A 20861-nucleotide genomic window follows, 5' to 3' on the forward strand; every position below is an offset into this window, starting at 1 on the left:
ATCCTATATAGGAGAACTCCTGGTTTGGGATTATTAAGGTGTGTTGACGCAAAGGAAGCATCCAGACTACTAGAGGAAATTCATGCTGGGACCTGCGGTCCACATATGAACGGTTTTGTCTTAGCAAAGAAGATACTCCAAGCTGGTTACTTTTGGATGACTATGGAAACGGACTGCATCCAGTATGTCAGAAAATGCCACCGCTGTCAGATACAGGCAGACGTGATAAAGGTACCTCCAAATGAACTAATGCAACAAGCTCACCATGGCCATTCACCGCCTGGGGGTGGATGTTATTGGACCAATCGAGCCTGCCGCTTCCAATGGAAACCGGTTTATCCTAGTAGCAATTGATTATTTCACCAAATGGGTCGAAGCATCATCTTTCAGAGTAGTAACCAAGAAAGTCGTGATGGACTCCGTAACCGCATCGTTTGTCGATTCGAGATTCCAGAGTCAATCATTACTGATAATGGCTCCAACCTCAATAGTGACTTGATGAAAGCTATGTGTGAAATTTTCAAGATCAAACACAATAATTCTACAGCCTACAGCCCTCAGATGAATGAAGCCGTAGAAACCGCCAACAAGAATATCAAGAAGATATTGAGGAAAATAATAGAGAAGCATAAACAGTGGCACGAGAAGTTATCATTTGCTCTTTTAGGATATCACACCATAGTCCGCACATCAACCAGGGACACCCCCTATATGCTAGTTTATGGTACAGAAGCTGTCATTCCCGCTGAGGTAGAAATCCCTTCCTTAAGGATCATACAAAAAGCTGAGCTCGACGATGCAGAATAGGTAAAAAGTCGTTATGAACAACTAGCCCTTATGGATGGAAAAAGAATGAATGCAGTTTGCCATGGTCAACTTTATCAAAACAGAATGTCCAGATCCTTCAACAAAAGAGTCAAGCCGAGACAGTTCACACCAGGGCAGCTGGTGTTAAAGAAAATTTTTCCGCATCAAGATGAAGCCAAAGGGAAGTTCTCTCCCAACTGGCAGGGTCCATACATGGTTCACCGGGTCCTGACACGAGGACCACTCATACATGCAGAAATGGACAGACAAGTCTGGCCAAAACCAATCAACTCAGATGCAGTCAAGCGTTACTATGTGTAATCTTTATGTTTTCCTATATGATGTAAATTGAACTACGCCTGACCTGATTCCCGTTTAAGAGGGGATACATAGGCAGCCCTATGGATTCGGTCATAATTCAATAAAATCTTCATCCTCCCCTCTCCCCCCCCCCCCCCAATTGGACACTGGGGCAGAATTTTGAGGAGGACCCTCAAAATTCCGAAGTAACTTCATCCAATCATCGCAAGCAACTGTTAGAAACATCAACCCATTAAACTGGGGCAGAATTTTGAGGAAGACCCTCAAAATTTTGTAGCAAGAGAGGTTGCAACATCTTGAACCACGTCGTAGTCGTCGATTCATCTAAAAATTGTTTTTTTAATTATATATACTTATGACATATTTTTATTACGAAATCATGCATGTTTATTACTGAAATTGACTTGTTTAGAAATGCTACCCCAATGATGCAAACAGTATCATCATATCAAAGCCGAGCAGATCAAGCAGAGCCAGCGGGGATACAAACTAACCTTCCCCCTTACAAAACTCACGATTTTTCTTTGAATGCAGGCACTTGGATTACGAAAACATCAGACGTACTATACACCCATGAGACAAACGTCGTTCAAGATCAGAAATGTCGTATTTACTCACATTTGACATCCATACACACCGGTGACGTTCCGTGCAATCACAATATCGCAATCTACTATCAGCTAAGAAAGCTCTATTACCGCTTGCCACTTTATTTCTTGCATAAGGATACCATTCTGTCTTCTGAGACTAAACATTGTCTCCATCTGCATCTTTGTATTATATAAGGCTACTATTCTGCCTTCCAAGACTAAACACATTCTCCATCTGCATTTCTGCATTGCATAAGGCTACTATTCTGCCTTCTGAAACTAAACGCTGTCTCTATCTGCATTTTCTGCATTGCATAAGGCTACCATTCTGCCTTCCGAGGTTAAGCTCTACCTCCATCTACATTTTTATGACTGAAAGATCACCACCTACTGTATCTGCATGGCTGAAAGATCGCCACCTACTGCATTTGCATGGTTGAAAGATCGCCACCTACTGCATCTGCATGGTTGAAAGATCGCCACTTTATCTACATTTGCATGGCTAAAAGATAGCCACTTTATCTATATTTGCATGGCTAAAAGATCGCCACTTCATCTATATTTGCATGGCTGAAAGATCGCCACCTACTGCATTTGCATGGGCTGAAAGATCGCCAAATACTGCACCTCATAGGTTGAAAGATCGCCAAATTATCCAAAGGCGTTATCGTTCAGAGGAACCATTTTCATAGCCCGAGAATACCATGTCATGTCCTGAGGACCCCTTTTAATCTTTTGCATATAATTATTCAAAGGCATCATGGTTCGGAGGCGTCATCCTCATTGCCCGAGAGCATTATTTCATGGCCTGCGAATCCTTTATTATACGTTTCATGGCCCAGGACATCATGATCTAAGGACGTCATTCTAACCATCCAAAGACAATCTTCATGGTCCGACGGAAAATTGCATCATGTTTAAATTTACGTACAATATACGCTTGTATCGCTTATTTGCAGGTAAACCGGTGAGCAACGACCATCTCGGCAGGAGCAATCCTGCTCCAGTTCCCGCAGCCATGTCAAACCTTAACCATTCACCTCGCCCTGGATATTGTGTCTGCTCTTGAAAGTCTCCGCGGCCTAAACCTCTTTGAATCGTTCCGCTCAGTCAAAATTGGTCATAATATCTTTACCCGATAACTCTTTCATCCTTCCCGAGTAAAGAGAGGCAGCTGTTGATACCCAATTTTTCTCTATATATTTTTAATATGCAAAATACTTTCGAAATAGCATATATATGTCTGTATAAGTATGTTCAAATGTTTTCTCATTTTCCCTAATTTTTAAAAGATTCTTTTTAACCAATTTATTCCCCTATTTTATTCATAAAACCCCAATAATAATTCCCAAAGTTATCATTTTGGTGATTCATTTATTGGATTCTCATATAAAATATAGCTAAGATATTTTTGCATATTTTTATAAATTGATTTAGTATTTTTAAAGCTAAATTGCATATAATTGCAATATTAGCCTCTTTTAGATTTAATTGCATTTATATCTATAAAAAATAAGTCTAATATTTTTAATTTGATAATTATGTACTGTAAATCATATTAGCACCTTTAATTTATTTACAAAAATTATTTTATTATTTTTTTATAAATAAAATATGAAAAATTGGTTATTTAAATGTTTGCCCCATTTTATTTCAATTATAGCCTGATTTTAAACCCCAACTGAACCCAATTTGAAGCCCAATTACCCCGGCCCAATTACAATATGAACCGACCCAAACCCTATCCCATTAAACCGCCCCACTTACCCATTCAATCCAGGCCGTTGATCAAAATGATCAACGGCCACCAGACCCTCTTACCGTAATTAATCCCAAACGACCCCCTAAACCCTACCATTTTCCACCATACGCCGCCTCTGAATCCCCCTCATCTCTCAAATTCTCTCTACAATACCCTCAAACCCTAGCCACCGCCACCCTAATCCACCCTAATTTGCCTTAATCCATGGCCTTCCAAGGTCATCGGAGACCTGTATCGACCTTCCATGGCTTCTACGTGTTCGTTTTTGTGGTCTCATGACCAGATCCTAAAGGTATTGGTCCAGTCTTTGCTCGATGGCTATTCTCCGGTCGTCTATGACTTTCCTCTGGCCATTCGAGTCAAGCTTTTGACTCTCCTGCTTAGATTGATGGCTTTCGAGGCCTTTCTCATCACTTATGGTTCTTCTGAAACTCTAATCTCTAAGGTTCTTTTGATTTCTTTTAGATCTGCTTCAAATCTATGTTTGCTTTGAACTTCTAAGCACTTTTCTCGAAGTTTCTTTTAAAACTTTGCTTTCAAAACTCCTTATCTTTTCCGATTAGGGTTCTTGTTGAGTTATTTCACAACTTTTCTTTGATTTTTGACATGTTTTGCTATGTTTTCTCATATCGTTCTTCTACCTGAGTTTGCATGTTAAAAGCCCTAATTTCTTTTGACTGTTTATTAGACGAATGCTTGTCTGCTTGAAGTTTTGTCTGATTTGTTTGTTTATCCTCTTTTAAAACTCTACTATTGTTGAAAACCCTATGGCTTTGGGCTTGAGACTGTTCGTTTAAGTACGTGACTCGATTTGAAATTCTCTTATTCCTTTGTGTGATTCTTCTAATTCTGGGTTTCTATCATCTCTAAAGCAAGATTATGCTCGAAACTCTAATTTTTTCAAAAAAGGGTTTTCCTCACCTGCTGTGATTCCTTAAATTTATATTTTATCGCATCGCATGTACGATTCGCGAGCGGTGTATTTCCTTCTGCTACTCTTATGGTATCGGTCCGTTTTCCTCAATAAGATTTATGTACCACACTCTCATGGGAGCGGGCCGTTTGCCTTAGCAGGTTAATAGATGCATTTATGGTTCGCGTTGTTCGACCCTCGACAGTGCACAGTTTACTTTTATATTGGATCGGGTCGTACGCCTCAGCATTTTCTATATATATTATCCTCATGGAATCGTGCATAATATTTAGCATGAAGCCAGTGATTCCGAGGTTTTTCCCTGATTTGAATCATGACAACTCCCTTGATGAAATCCACTATATCTATGTATATGCTCCAGTTACGGAGCGAGCTTGCTAGCTAAGAGCTTGAGTAAAATTATAAAGAGGGGATTGTATCATGTATTTTCTATTTATTTATTTCATATATCTACTCTGTTTCATATTTATTTACTCATTATTATACCTGATATTATTGGACCACTAGTAAGTGTTGAAGTCGACCCCTCGTCACTACTTCTTTGAGGTTAGACTGAATACTTATTGGGTATGCATTGTTTTCGTACTCATACTACACTTGTTGTGTATTTTTGTTGCACAGGCACATGTATCTCTAGTGGCCTAGTGGCATGGTTGATACGGAGACTTAGGTGAGCTGCATCTCTCGAGATGACCCGCAGCCAGCAGAGTCTCCTTCAGAGTATTGTATTTTCTTTCTATCCAAAATGTATTCCAGACAGTCATTGTATGTTACTGTAAATTCCTAGTAGATGCTTATGCACTTGTGACATCGGGTTCTAGGGTGATTATGGGATATTCTGTAATGGAAATTGAAAACACTTTTATTCTTTCTATGAAGATTATCTTCTATTAGTTAAGTTAAAGGAAATTTATGATTTCAAAGGTATTAAAACGAGAGCTTAATTAACTATTTAGTGTTGGCTTGCCTAACAGAGGTGTCTGGCGCTATCATGGCCTTTAATGGATTTTTGATCGTGACAACATGGTATCAGAGCACTAGATTTACTTAGGTCTCACGAGTCATGAACAAGTCTATTAGAGTCTGGTGGATTGGTATGGAGACGTCTGTACTTATCTTCCAGAGGCTACAGGGCTGTTAGGAGTACTTCCCTTCTTGATTCCTCTTCGTGCGATTTGATTCCTTTGAGTCTTATGCCTTTGTTTCTTTCCTACTCAATCTTATGCGACGTGAGCACTTATTATAAATCGGGAATTGAGAAAAAGTAATGGTACTACAAATGTAGTGATGGATTTTCCTCCCTACGTATTTGATCGGGCTATTGTCATCACCTTGCGGAAGACCGTTCTGTCAATTCAGCTCAGTATCAGTACTACTTAAGGTTTTGAGATTTAGCATTAATTGTTATGACGATTCGTGCATTGTTATCGCACAGTATTGGTGTAATGGTAGAGTGTTTGTCTATGCGTTGAAGCAGGGAATGACTTGGAAGGACATTTACTCAATGCAAGATTCAGAGATTCAAAATTTTATTTCCCGGTAGAGGAAAGAAAATCAGAATATGAATGTTCAGGTTTGGGTTAACGGAGTAACGATCTATTGGTTCAAGTGCTACAAAGATAGATTTTGATTTAAGGCAACAGCTGGGTAGCGAAGGATGGGGATGGATATGTGGGAAGTGTCATGCGGTGGTTAAATTTCTAGAAGGTCGGGTGTAAGAAGTAGGAGTCGAGTAGTTGCTTAAAGGAGGGGGGTTTGACCAAAGTGGGAGAATGGAATAGTAGCATATAGGTTATGTGGTAGGATAACCACATGCCTTGTGGAAATTATAGAGTGACTTGGGATTTATGGTGGATGGTGACTAGACTTGTGCACTTAATTTGAAATGTTGGCTATTATACGACGGAAGATTTGGTGCAACGAGAAGGATTTGCTTGATATGAAGAAGGATACAACATTACTTTGAATTGGAAGTTATTGTCACACATTTAGTTGTTGTCCATGAAGAGTGAACGGGCTTTTATGACTGGCGGATAAGCACGGGCTTAGGATGGTTACCAATTTTGTAGCAATTGTACCCAGTGCAGCAACGAAGGAAGAATCTTGGTGGGTTCCAGGTTTACGCAATGGCAACTTTAAGCTAAGTGGGATAGTCTCACCGCTTACGATTGGATTGTATGGTTATCTACTTATAAGGTTTCTAGTGATAATCATATTGATGGGTTATCACGACTAAGTAAAGAGACCATCAGTGGTGATTTGAGCAAAGGATTTGAAGAATGTGTGTTATAATTGGCCTTGTCAATTTATGTTCAGGCTTTGAGAACACTCAGGATTTATGCTTCATGTAGAGGTGGTTTGCAAGAAAAGTGATTCAGCCGGGTGTTTCTTTGAGAGGGTGTCCATGTGAGAGCATAGCCTTAAAGTTGATTATATTCAGGGCCAAGTCAGAGTAGGCAACTCTCAGCCACGGTCCTAGTGGATTCAAAGGGTAAAGTGTGGTGCCTAAGGATTTCAAGTCCATAGTATGGTTGAGTATCGAGCTTGTTGCAAAGGGTTATGAAAAAAAGGCTTATAATGTTCTTTGTTATCTTCGATCTGCGGTGTAGCATTGGAGAAAATGGAAGAAAATAACTTTAGACTCATAGAGGAAGTATCAGAATGAGTGTACCAGTTAACAATAGTTGAATTGACATGCTGGTGGTAGTGATCAGTTCCTTCAGCGTGTTAAGTTATACATGTGAATTGTGGCAGTGTGTGCGAGGCTTGAGGGTCTCCGTAATTGATTTTATTTGGAGGCTTTCGAGTATTATGGCATGTTATGTGCAGATGGATCCCAGAAGAGTTATAGTGGTGTAGACCACTACTTGAGGTTGGTATTTTCTGCGGGTATGAAAATTCAGTCACGTGTTGCAATGGTTCTCTAGAAATGAGTTAAGTAAAAGGTTTCTATATGATGAAGTGTCTACCCTACTAGTAGTCCAGAAGTTAAGATGAAATTCTTGTACTCTTGCGCATTGGCATGATTAAGTACAGTGAACTGCATGGGATTCGGAAGTTGAGGATCAAGGTTGCGGTTTGGTGTCGACAAGAATGTCAAGAGCTCGGATGAGCGGGAAAGGATTCAGATGGATAGTGTAAGTTGGTATTGTCTTTAGCGTCATCGGAGATCGGTGACTTGTGTAAGAGGCTTTGAGTGTTGATTTTGGATTTTTGATTTGCTTTACAACATTTGTACGGCCAGTGGTATGGATGTGCAGACTTGTTATCTGGTGTGGAAGGTCATGGGAGCATGTCCCACGGGAAGATTGTATAAGTGTGACATATAGTCACTTGATTGAGTGAGGGATTTATACCAAGTATGGAGATTATGGTAATATTGCAAATTCAGAATTTATGCCTGAAGGGCACTCAGTTCATTTGGTTGTAGACTGTGGAAGTTTGTTCTGGTTATGATGGATATTCTTGTGTGTTGCGGTGCGATCAAAATCAGCTTGAGGTCTGTGAATGGATTTAAATATGAATATGGGCTCTATATTAGGCCAAATGTGTTCATTTCAGCATAGCGCTCCTCATGGAGGAGTATTCGGACGTTAGATGTTACTTCGTTGTTGGTTGTTTCATGTAATACTATATTGTGTCGTGTGAGTTGTGAAACGACTTGATAATTTTCTTATGCGTTGAGTTTCCTCATAGCGATGGTGTTATGTGAGCAGGATGGCTCTTAAGATGCAGATTGTATATTGCACCACAGTTGTGCTTTAGTTTTGTAGCGCATGGTGATGTTTGTCTCCCCAGGGATGGTATTATGCACTTAGCGTGCTTGTGGTCGATATTCGGTATTTTATAGTAATGAATAATTTAGCTTAGTATCTCCTTATGTGAATTTTATGTATGGATGGGATGGCACGCCGCCATGGGTATATTGTTTGGATCGGGTTGCACTCAACCACAGTGTGATGATGAGTACAGTTTCCCATATCTATTCTTATGTGTTTTGCTTCTCATTTTCTGAGAAAAGTTCATAACATCTTTCGGTTTTTTAAATTAGTTATATGGGTTGAGCAATTCTTTCCAGAGTTCGTTTCCTTATGTATCATATTCGAGTTTGTAGTTGGTTGGCATGTTATGGTACCATATGAAACTTTTGGGCAGTGTTTGAGGTGGCTTACTGCCTGAACAGCTTATACTGGATGAGACGAGATTATTGGACCTGGGATCAGTGCGATAGAATTTATATAAGGCACATTAAAGAGTGATTTTCGATATTCAGTTCAGAATGAGGTAAAGTTTCTGGTCAAGAGAATAGACCCAATGATTGTTGACCCGGCAGTTGGTTAGGAGTTTTTACATATCCCTTCCATTATGGCAGTATTGCAAGAGTTGGAACAAGACTTATATGTGTCATGAGGTGCATTGTGAGCATTGAATTCGTGATATTTCAGCTATTGTTATCAAAGGATATGATTATAGTTATGTGAGTCATGCAATGCATAATGTGGATTTGGCAAGGGTGTGCAATCATGTTCTAGTACAACGTGTAGTGATTGATACAGCATTCATATGTTGGAAGCAGACCTGGTAGAGAATTCCAGATGTTGGAACCAGGCTCTAAGGCTTATTTGCCTAAATGAAAGAGGATATCTTCAGATTAGATCGAGATAATGTGCTCAACTGAGTTTTGGTAGCACGGGTAGGTGCACGAGGTATTAAGCAGTGATTTCAGACAACTCCGGTGCAGTTCTTAGCACATTCGAGGACGAACGTATGTTTAAGTGGGGGAGAATGTAACGACCCGACCAATCGTTTTGAGATCTCGCCTATCGTTCAGCAGTTTGAGGCTGTGAGTAGCTTCACTTCAGGTATTATGACTCGTACGCATGGTCGAAATTGAATTTCGGGAAGTTCGGAGTTGATTTGGAAAGAAAAGTCTCATTTCGGAAGCTTTAAGTTAAAAGAATTTACTAAGGTTTGACTTTTGAGTAAACGACCTCGGAATCGGGATTTGAAGATTCGACACGTTCGTATGATAATTTTGGACCTGAGCGTATGTCCGGATCGGGTTTTGGATAACCCAGGAGCGTTTCGACGCCTACTGTGGAAGTGTGCATTTTTGGATGAATTTCATAAGTTTGGGTTGAAGTGCATTTCGGTGTTATCAATGTCTGTTTGGAATTTCGAGTTTGGGAATAGCTCTGTATGGTGATTCTGGTATTGGGACCACGTCTGGAAGTAAATTTGGAGGTCCGTAGGTCATTTTGGAGTCATTTCACTAAAGTTAGAAATTTGAAGGATTTGAGAAGTTTGACCAGAAGTGGACATTTTGATATCGGGGTCGGATTCCGATTTCGAAAGTTGGAGTAGGTCCGCAATGACTTGAGTGCAAAATTTAAGGTCAATCGGATGTGATCTAATAGGTTTCGCCATCGAATGTAGAAGTTCGAAGTTCTAAAGTTTGTCAAGTTTGAAATGGAGTGTGATTCGTGATTTTAGCATTGTCTGATGTGATTTGAGGCCTGGACCAGGTCTGTGCTATGTTATGGGACTGGTTTGTGTGATTGGATGAGGTCCCGGGGGCCTCGGGTGGATTCCGGGTGATTAACGGATCGAATTTGGAGTTAGAAGAAGAATTGAGCAGTTGCCTTCTGGTGTAACCGCACCTACGAGGCTTGGGCCGCAGGTGCAGAGCCGCAGAAGCGGCCCTGTGTTCGTATATGCAATTTTGGTGGGGGAGAGATAGGACCGCAGATGCGGTTATCTCGCCGCAGAAGCGGGACCGCACCTGCGAAAGAGAAGGCGCAAAAGCTAAAATAGGCTGGGAGCACTGGACCGCAGAAGCGGTATTTGGTTCGTACCTGCGAAACCGCAAAATTGGTCGCGTGACCGCAGGTGCGAATGTCGCTGGGCAGTGAAGTGTTTTAAAAACGGGTTTTGGCTCATTTTATCTCAAATCTTTCATGGGAGCCGATTTTTGGAGCAACTTGGGAGTGCCATTTTCATCACCAAGCATGAGGTAAGTTGTTTGTACTAGTTTTGAGTTAAATACATGAATATATACGGATTTGAACATGGAAATTAGTGGAAAATTGTGGGGTTTTTGTAGGAAACCTAAGATTTCGTATTTTGGATTGTTACCACGAATTTGGGCATGAAATTGAGAGTAAATTATATATTTGAGTTCATGAGGTTATGGGTAAACTTTATCTTCTAAAAATTTCAGAATCCGAGCACGTGGGCTCGAGGGCGATTTTGTTAACTTTTTGAGCGGAGTTGGGAATTTATATAATTTTATTATTATAAGTATGAGGGTGTATTTTCACTGGTTTGCCCATTATTTGGCTAATTTTGGAGAGTGGTGCATTTATTTGAGTCGTCAGAAGGGCTTGGGAAGCCGGTTATGGAACTTCGGAGCGAGGTAAGTCTCTTTTCTAACCTTGTTAGAGGGAATTAACCTCATAGATGAACTAAATTAATATGTGCCCCTATTTGTGGGGGCTACGTACGTACGAGGTGATGAGAGTTCATACGTAGCTACTAGCTATGCCTATGTCCGGGTAGTTTTAGGTTTACACCATGCCTTGTTGATATTGTTGTTGATTTATGTTTATTGTTTGCCAAAAGAAGAATCGAGATTGAGTTTGCTTAGTAAATGTCTTGAAAAGAGTTAAAATTGAGGAATTTGAGATCTTAAAAGTTTTCATTTGAATTTCGTATTTTTGAAAAGAATTGAAGGAATGTTATAATAGCTTAAGAAATCTATGTGTAACCGCATCGCACGTATGTTTCGCGAGTTGAGTAATTTACTTAAAAAGCTACAAGCTGAATTTCCCTTATTTTAAAAAGAATCAAGAAAGAGATATGATTTTAATGTTAAATTTATATTTGACCGCGTCGCAAGTATGATCCACGAGTGGGGTGATTCCTTAAATTTATATTTTACCGCATCGCACGTATGATTCGTGAGCGGGGTATTTCCTTCTGCTACTCTTATAGGATCGGGCCGTTCTCCTTGGCAGGATTTATGTACCACACTCTCATGGGAGCGGGATGTTCGCCTCGGTAGGTTAATAGATGCATCTATGGTTTGCGTCGCTTTTCAGGTATAACAGTAAAATCCAAATTTTTCACGGAAGTCACCAAAATGTGAGTATGTTAGAAAAACTATGATATTTCCCAAAAACTTTTAGCAATAGATAAGATGCTTTATTATCATATAGCATGAGGAAAGTACATCTCCATGCCTACATATCAATGTGTGTGAGAAATCATAAATGTCACAATACTGTATAGCTTGAGGAAATGCATCTCTATGCCTACATGACAAGTATGCATGTCAAATATAATGCAACACAATGATAAAATCATGTGCTCATGCTCTCGGAGTATTCAACCTGACTCAACACGCTCAATCACTCAGCACCTCCCAATCACGCAACACTCTCAATCACTCGGCACCTCCCAATCACTAAGACTCTCAATCACTCGGCATTCACACTCGCACTCATCGGTACTTGCACTCACTACTGGTATGTTAGGCTCAGGAGGGGCGAATCTTGCCCAAGCGCTAATATAAGCCAATCATGGCATGCTGCGGTGTGCAACCCGATCCCATCATGAATTAATAAAGTCTGTTGCGGCATGCAGTCCGATCCCATAAATATACAATCAGGCACTCAGCCTTACTCAGTCACCAATCTCTCTAGTTTCTCGGACTCACAAATCTCATGCCAATCAGCCCAACCAATGAAAACATGATATGACAATGAATGATAATAGAGACTGAGATATGATAAAAAAAATGAATGAATATGACTGAGTATGTAATTGTAATTTAATCAAATAACTTAACAACAGAAATGACCTCATTGGGTCCTAACAGAATAAGCATGTAGCCTAAACATGATTTCTAACATGATTCACAACTCAATTTCTCTAACACATAGAAATTTCATGGATAGAAACAAGATTAGGTAACTACATAGTATCACAGAATCAACCGAGTCATAATTCACACGGTGCACGTCCACATGCCCGTCACCTAGCATGTGCGTCACCTCAACACCAAATACATAACATGTATGTTCAGGAATTCATACCCTCAGCACCAAGTTTAGAAGTGCTACTTACCTCGAACAAGTCAAATTCAATACCGAGCAAGTCAAATAATACTCTGGAAATGCCATCCCACATGTACCGATCTTCGAATGGCTCAAAACTAGCCAAAAGCAGCTTAAGAACGTCAAATAATTCAAAAAGAAACAAACTTAATCGATAAAGGTCGAATCTTTAATCAAAAGCCCAAAATCAACCAATATGTCAAACCCGGTCCCGCACCTGGAAATTCAACGAAACTCACAAAATCCTAGAACCCATTCAATTACGAGTCCAACGATACTAGTTTCACTCAAATATGACTCTGAATCGATGTTCAAAACTTCACTTTATAAAACCCCCCAAATTTTACTTTGAAATCATCAATCAAATCCAAAAATGAAGATGAATTCATGAAATATAACCAAAACGGATTATAAAACATTTATCCCAATCCATGTGGTGAAACCCGCCTCCAACATTGCTCAAAACTGAGCTGCTCAACTCAAAATATGACCAAAATAACAAACCCTTGATATTATATGTTTTTGCCCAGTTGTTCTGCCTCATTTCTTGTGTCAAATGATCCTGAAACTTTCTTTTGATGCCTCCAATTGATTTCTCATACAATTCCAGTAAGGTTAGGATTTTGAATCACTCCATTTGATCTTATAATGAAGGAGACATGTTGGTTTCAATATTTGAAAATAGTGCAGATTTTTACATACGAATTCTGTGGCAATTTCGTAATTAATCTGAAAAATCTGACAACTCAATTCTTAGTGTAATGATCATAAATTCCCCATACAATGTAGAAACTTGATGATTTCAGATGCTATGATTCCAAAATTATGATACATATATAATGGTTTAGTCGAAACATGAATTAAAGATTGTTTGCTCAATATGGTAACCTTTATGCTCAATTCGACACCGAAACCGAAAATAATTACCATACAATCCAAACTTATCCAAAACTCATTGGAATTTAATCAAACTTTATGGACATGTCCAAATCATCATACAAACTTATTAGAATAATTATAACCCGATTTTGAGTCCGTTTACCCAAAAGCCAAACCTTGCTAACCTCTTCGAACTTAAAGCTTCTAAAACGAGAATCATTCTTCCAAATCAATCCTGAAGCGCTCGAAACCCGAAAATAATACACGCAAGTCATAATACATAATATGAAGCTACTCAAAGTCTCAAAATACCGAATGAAACACTAAAGCTCAAAACAACCGGTCGGCTTATTACATGATGACTCCTAGTGCTAATCAAAGAATCACCTCTTACCATGAAGGTTATTCGTTTGTTTACACCTATCCTTTTACTTTAGGATTTAATCCTACCATTGATCCCGTGATTATTGAGTTTTTTCTCTATTTCAATGTTTGCCTCGGTCAAACTAGTCCCTATGTTTGGAGGGTAGTTGCTTGCCTTCGCTATTTGTGAGGTTTAGTTTTCGCCCCTTTTACCTTCCGTCACTTGCTCCACTTATATTCTTCGAACCTTTTCTATTAAGGTGTTTTTTCCCTCGTGGCTAGAAATAAAATGGTTTTAGTCAACACTAAGGATGACCTTGACCGTGGCTGGTATGCTCGATTTGTTGTCCCCCCCCCCCCCCCCCCCACTCATGGGTTAATGGGTGATGAGAACATGCCCTTCCCTGAAAAGTGAAACTTTGCTCGTAAGTATTTTTCCTCTTATTTATTTTCTTTCCTTGACACTTTAATTTTCTTCACATGAGTGTGTGTTTTTTAACAACCGTGGAAGTCTTTGAAGAAATTACTGACTTCCATGATTGGATAGAAAAAATGTTAACCACTGTTCCCATGCATAAAAGATCTTGGAAATTTTTCTCACAAAAAATTGGATAGAAAGTGAAGACCCGCGGTAATTTTTTATCCCCGTGGTTTTCCTTCTCTCCGTTCTTTCCTTTCTTGTGATACATATACTTTTCCCTTTTTTAGGGTTTGTCAATCATGACATCAGCCCCGCTTTTGTTCCTTTTGCTAGGCTTTGTGTAAGCTCGCATAAGAGCAGATTTTAAGTGTGCCTTCCTCCAAGAGAAAGAAGGCTAAAGCACGTGGCTCTAAAGATGAAGGGGATACCAAAGGGGGTTCCTTGGTGAGAAACCACAAGTCAGAAAGCGTGTGGCTTCAAATGATCCATGTCTCTCAAGACCACCACCACCCCCCTCCAAGTTCAGTTCGTTTTAGCCTCACTGATGAGCCATAGAGTGTCCACTTAGACATATCTAATGAAGATTTTGGTAATTTTGATCATCCCCCCTCAAGTCCCATTGACAAACTCTTCGCCCAGGGATTTGAGGGCGAAGAATAATTTGGTCCTGTCTCAGAAGATCTACCACTTGCCTCTCTTTGATGACTTATGTTGCCCCTACTATCAATCTTCCTGCTTCCCTGCCTACAACCACCCCAATTGTTGCCCCCGTTGTTGTTTCTCGTGAAGAAGCTGAGCCTTCTAGCGGCATACGAGGTATGAAGAAAGTTTTAATTGAAGTCCCCAATGGTGGGAATCTTTTGAAGAAATCTGGACAAGCTGTTGTGTGGTTAAAACCATTGCTTGGTCATGTGGAGAGGAAGAAGCTTGAGTCCCATAGTTCTTTAACTCTGATGAATGATATCATACATTCCTCCCTCAAGGTATATATTATTTTTTTACTTTCCTCCACTTCCTTTCACGTTTGTACCTCCTTTTCTTTGTCTTTTTATAGAGCTTATGAGAAGGATTTCGTAAACAGATCAGCAGGTGATTGAGTTAAACACCGATGTTGATAATTGGAAGGAGCAATTTTAAGGCCTTCATTTGGAGAAAGTTGTTTTTGTTGAGGACGAGGGAGCTTTAAAAAAACAACTGAAGATAATTATCGTCGAACTAGCTATAAAAGCTTCCTCCAATCAAGTTGAAAAGGACAAGGACAGATTGGCATCCTCCTTTGTTGAGCAGCACTCCAAGGCAACTGAAGAAATAAGAAGCCTCAAAGAGCTTCTTAACCAGAAAGAGGTGTACGTGGGTGATTTGGTGCAGATGCTCACCCAAGCTCAAGAAAACCTTCGTGCCTTATCGAACAAGATTCAGTCCTTTGAGAGTTCTCTTACTCCTTTGAAGGCATATTATGAAGCTTTAGAAGCGGAGAAAGAAGAGTTGAAGGTTGAAATTGAGTAGTGGGAGAAAGATTATAAGGCCCTTGAAGATAAGTTAACACTTGATGTTAGCTGGACTTTCTTGAACACCCGCTACGAGACTCTAACTGGAGCTAGCTAGGAAGGTTTTGACCTTAATGCTGAAATCGCAAAGGCTAAAGAAGCGATTGAACAAACTCAGCAACGGCAAAGCTTCTCAATACCAGAGGATAAAGGTTCCAAAGGTGATGGAGATGGACTTACTCCGGGTGAAGCTGATACTCAACCTTCATCTTCTCAAGTTGATCCTTCTTCCCCCGTGGATGATGCTCCCTAGTTTTTTTTACCCTTTGCTCTTGTGAAAGTGATCCAACTTTATTCTAGTTTTTGTTGAAAATCGTTTTTCTTTGGGTAGTTATTGGGAGATTTCCCCTCCCCTTTTAAATGATATAAATATCTTTTTGTTGCATATTATGCTTTTTTCTCATTAAGTTTTTGAGCTTATACTTGCATTAAAATGCTTTAGTAGACCGCGTCTTCAATATGCACGGGTTTTTTTTATAAAAGAGAGCCATTTTACATTAACAACACTAATGAAGATGGCGTCTCATCTGCATATTGGTGCAAAGATATGAAACATGAAGTAATGTGGGGAAGTTTTATTTTTTGAATTTTCAAATAAATAATCTTGTATAATATTTTCATAACTGCTTTCTTTATAGCAGGTTTACAAATATGGGTATATTTTCCCGTGATTAAATCTATGGCCTTAACCTAGAAGCTTGTGGGAATATTTTATAGGTTCTTTAACTCTCTACGGCCCATTCTTTCCTCGAGCTTGATCGCCTTTGAAATATTATCATTTTCTTCAAGGTTTTACCTCTGGATAAACTATACTTTTGCGGTGTACGTCTTCTTTCATTGTGTATCCTTCCATATGCATAGTCTCCCCCCCCCCAGTGTTGTAGCATTAAAGCATGAGATCTCGAATACTGGATCAGCTCCTTACTTTTGGTCCTCTTCCTGAAAAAGAAAATACATACGGGACTCGGAGGTAATATTTTAGATGATGACTACATAACTCTTTGTCATTAAAAATGTTGTAACCTAGACCAGGAATAATAAAGCATTCCGCATGTATTTTGGATCCAATATCATTATTTGGTACGGGTCATCTTTTTGCCTATCATCTAAAATGATTAGTAAAGTTTAAATGAATAAAATAAAATTGAACTTGCGAGATAACTGACCATGGGTATTAACCTCTTCTAGAAGTAATACCTTTTCAAATGGATTGTATTCCAAAGAGATGGTAACCTCTTGTCGTCCATATACAAGTGAAAATGGGGCTTCTCCTATGCTATGTTGTGTCGTTGTTCGGTAAGCCCCTAACATACCTGGTAGCACTTCTGGCCACTTGCCTTTTGACTCCTCCAATCGCTTTTTTAAGTTATTGATGATGACCTTATTTGTCGATTCAGCTTGCCCTGTAGCCATAGGGTGGTAATTAGGTGCAGAAGCAATCTGTTTAATCTTCCAGCTTTGGAAAAAGTCAGTAACTTTCGCACCTATGAATTGTGTCCCATTATCACAAACGATCTCCTTTTGGGACTCCCAATCTACATTTTATATTTCTCCAAATGAAATCCATAACTTCCTTTTCTTGTACCCATTTAAAGGAACCTGTTTCTACCCATTTTGAGAAATAATCCATTAGAATTAACAAAAACTGTACCTTCCCCTTAGCTTGAGGCAATGGTCCTACGATATCCATCCCCTATTTCATGAATGACCAAGGCGATATAACTGAATGCAACAATTCCGTCGGTCGATACATATTATTAATGTATCGTTGGCATTTATCGCACCTTGCTACAAAGTTTTCTATTTCCTCTTTTATTTTTGGCCAATAGTATCCCGCTGTTATTATAGGTTTTATCAACCCCCGGCATGATTGCCACAATGCCCCTCATGTACTTCTCTCATTATGTATTCTATTTGTGAAGGTATTAGGCATCATGCTAAAGGTCCACCAAATATTTTGTGATATAAATTCTCACGAATTAAGCAATACTGAGCAGCTTTCAACCGTAGCAATCGGGAATTCTTTTTCTCCTCAAGAAAAATACCATACTGCAAAAAGTTCATAAATTTATTTCTCTAATCCCAAGTTAAATTATTTAAATTTACCCCACTCTTGGTTAAGTCGAGGGCTGAATGAAATAAGTGTACCATAACAGCATTTTTTGCATTTGTCATATCTGCAACAAATGCAAGATTTGCCAATGCGTCTGCTTTTGTATTTTCCTCCCTGGGTATTTGTACAGCTTTCCTTGCTTAGAGCTTCCTAAGCAATTCTCGTACCTTTTTGAGGCACTGATGCATTCATGTCTATCTTGCCACGTAATTCCCTTGTATTTGATTGACTACTAGCTGCAAGTCACTTTTGATTACGATTTTATCAATACCAAGCTCTCATACGAGCTCCAAGCCTGCAATCATAGGTTCATACTCGGCCTCATTGTTAGTAATTGGGTAATATTTTATCGCATGTCTTATAGTTTCACCTGAGGGCGGAATTAAAACTATCCCTAAACCTTCTCCTTTAACATTTGAGGAACCGTCAGTAAACAAGATCCAAGTCCCCAGATTAGCTCCAGTAAATACTCGTAGCTCTTTTTCTGCTTCTGGAATCAAGTTTGAGCGAAACTATGCTAATACCTGAGACTTTATAGCAGTTTTAGGCTGATATACAATTTCCTATTTACTAAGCTCTATGCACATTTAGCTACCTCCCTGACAATTCTTGCTTATACAATATATTCCTTAGCGGAAAAGCAGTTACGACAGAGATAGGATGACATTAAAAGTATGGTCGTAACTTCATTAATGCCATAATCAGAGATTTTTTACCTTTATCCTCTCATACCAGTATCGCGCTTACCGTCACTTCTGACACAACAAGGTAGATGAGCACTCTCTCTCCGTCTTTTAGTTTTGCTAACAGGGACGGATTTGACAGATATGTCATTAAGCCTTTCAGAGCTTGTTGACATTTGTCAATCCATTCAAACTAATTTTGCTTTTTCAATATTGAAAAGAACTTAAAGCACTTCTACGATGACTTGGATATAAAACTTCCTAGAGCGGCTACCCTACTTGTTAACCTCTGTACTTATTTCTTGCTCATGAGTACATTAGGTATATCCTCAATAGATTTAATCTATGCGGGATTTACTTCAATACCCCTGTTAGAAACAAGAAAACCCAAAAATTTACTTAAAGTTACGCCAAATGTGCACTTTTCTGGATTCAACTTCATGTTGTATTTGCAGAGAATTTCAAAGGTCTCAGCTAAATGTTGAAAATGATCCCCTGCCTGTGTTGACTTGACCAACATATCATCTATGTAGATCTCCATAGTTTTCTAAAGTGTTCTTGAAACATTTTGGTCACCAATCTTTGATACGTGGCTTCAGTATTTTTCAAGCCAAATGAAATGACTTTATAGCAATAAGTCCCCTTGTTTGTGATAAATAAGGTTTTTTCCTCATCTAAAGGGTCTATTTTTATCTGATTATAACCAGAATAAGCATCTAAAAATTTAAAAGCTCATGACTTATGGTAGAAGCAATTAATTGTTCTATGTGTGGTAAAGGAAATGAATCTTTAGGAAAGCCTTATTTAAATTGGTATAATCTACACAGACTCGCCATTTTACATTCTTTTTTGGAACCACAATAGTATTAGCTAACAAGTTAGGGTATTTTATCTCTCGTATTGAACCGATTTTCATAAGCTTTACACCTCATCCTGGATCACTTGATTTTTAAAGGCCCCTTGCTTTCTTTTCTTTTGCTTGACAGGTGGATGTAATGGATCCTCGTTTAGCTTATAGGTCATAACCTCCGGTGGTATGCATGTCATATCTGAATCCGACCAAGCAAAGCAATCTGCGTTAGCACGTAAAAATTTGATTAACTTACCTTTCATTTCTTGACTCAAATTTGCACCGATGTAAACTTTTCTATCTCACCAATGGACAAATAATATCACAGGTTTGAGCTCCTCCGTGGTTGTTTTGATGTTCTCGTTTTTCTCTGGCTCTTGAATAATATCAGGTCTTGAATCCATATCAGTCTGACCTTGTGTGCGTTCAGTTGAGGAGTGATAGAAGCATCCCCAATTGAATTCTTTAATTGATATTTTGTGTCTACATCGTTGGTTGTTGTATTTGCAATCACCACTGAATTAATACTCTATGAGGCCTGTTGATCTTCCCGGATTTGTCGGATCCCCCAATGTAATGCAACATGGACTGGACAGAATATATATCATAAATCCACGGACTACCCAAGATTATATTTTAGGACATGTCCGCGTCTATTACCTAAAACTTTGTGTCTTTGATGACTCATTCTGCAAATGTAGCCAGCACAACTTCTCCTTTCGTAGCGATGCTGGAATTATCAAACCCAGATAATGACCGTGCATTTGGTATGATCTTATAATTAGCTTGCGTTTCATTTACCACTCTCAGTAAAATGATATTCACTGAGCTACCTGGGTCAATCAAAACTCGTTTAACATTAGTATCATGTATAAGTAAGGATATTACTAGTGCATCGTTGAGAGGAATCATCAAGTCATCCACATATTCATCATCAAACACTATATTGTCACATTCCAAGACTTGGTGAACTCTTTTCCTGTGAGTGACAGTTACCTTTGACATCTTTTTTGCAGCCGTGTACGTTACCCCATTAACTTCATATCCTCCGGTTATGACATTTACCATTCTCTTTAGTGATGGAGGCTTTGGGGGTTCTTTCCTATTTTTCATGTATAATTGTTTTCCTTTCTCACTGAATAGATTAGTAAGATAACCTTGCTCCAGTATATATTCAATTTCCCCTTGCAAAAGCCTGCAGTCTGTTGTTTCTATGGCCATGATCATTGTGAAACTCACACCAGAAATCTGGGTTACTTTTGTTTGGATCTAATCTTATCTCTTTTGGCCTTCGCACCTTGTCTCCCATTCCTCTTAGAACAGCCACCAATTTAGAGGTGCTGGCGTTAGAGCTATAATCTCCTATTCTTGCTTGAGTACAAGAATTGTTGCTCCTGACGTCTCGCTCTTTTTTGAATCGGGAAGAAGTACTTGCCTCTTTTTTACTTGATCTTGAATCAAAATGTGCATTCTC

At 39.1% G+C, this 20861-nt stretch overlaps 1 protein-coding gene across 1 annotated transcript; it reads right to left on the reverse strand.

The window, feature by feature from the left end:
- Positions 1–20071: 20071 nt before the first annotated feature.
- Positions 20072–20608, reverse strand: LOC104217964 (uncharacterized). Its single transcript, XM_009768326.1, has one exon. It carries the CDS (start codon positions 20606–20608, stop codon positions 20072–20074), a length of 537 nt encoding a protein of 178 aa, XP_009766628.1.
- Between the last annotated feature and the right edge of the window lie 253 nt (positions 20609–20861).

Source organism: Nicotiana sylvestris, chromosome 7 (genome assembly GCF_000393655.2).
Source record: "Nicotiana sylvestris chromosome 7, ASM39365v2, whole genome shotgun sequence".
In the NCBI taxonomy this organism is placed as follows: domain Eukaryota; kingdom Viridiplantae; phylum Streptophyta; class Magnoliopsida; order Solanales; family Solanaceae; genus Nicotiana; species Nicotiana sylvestris.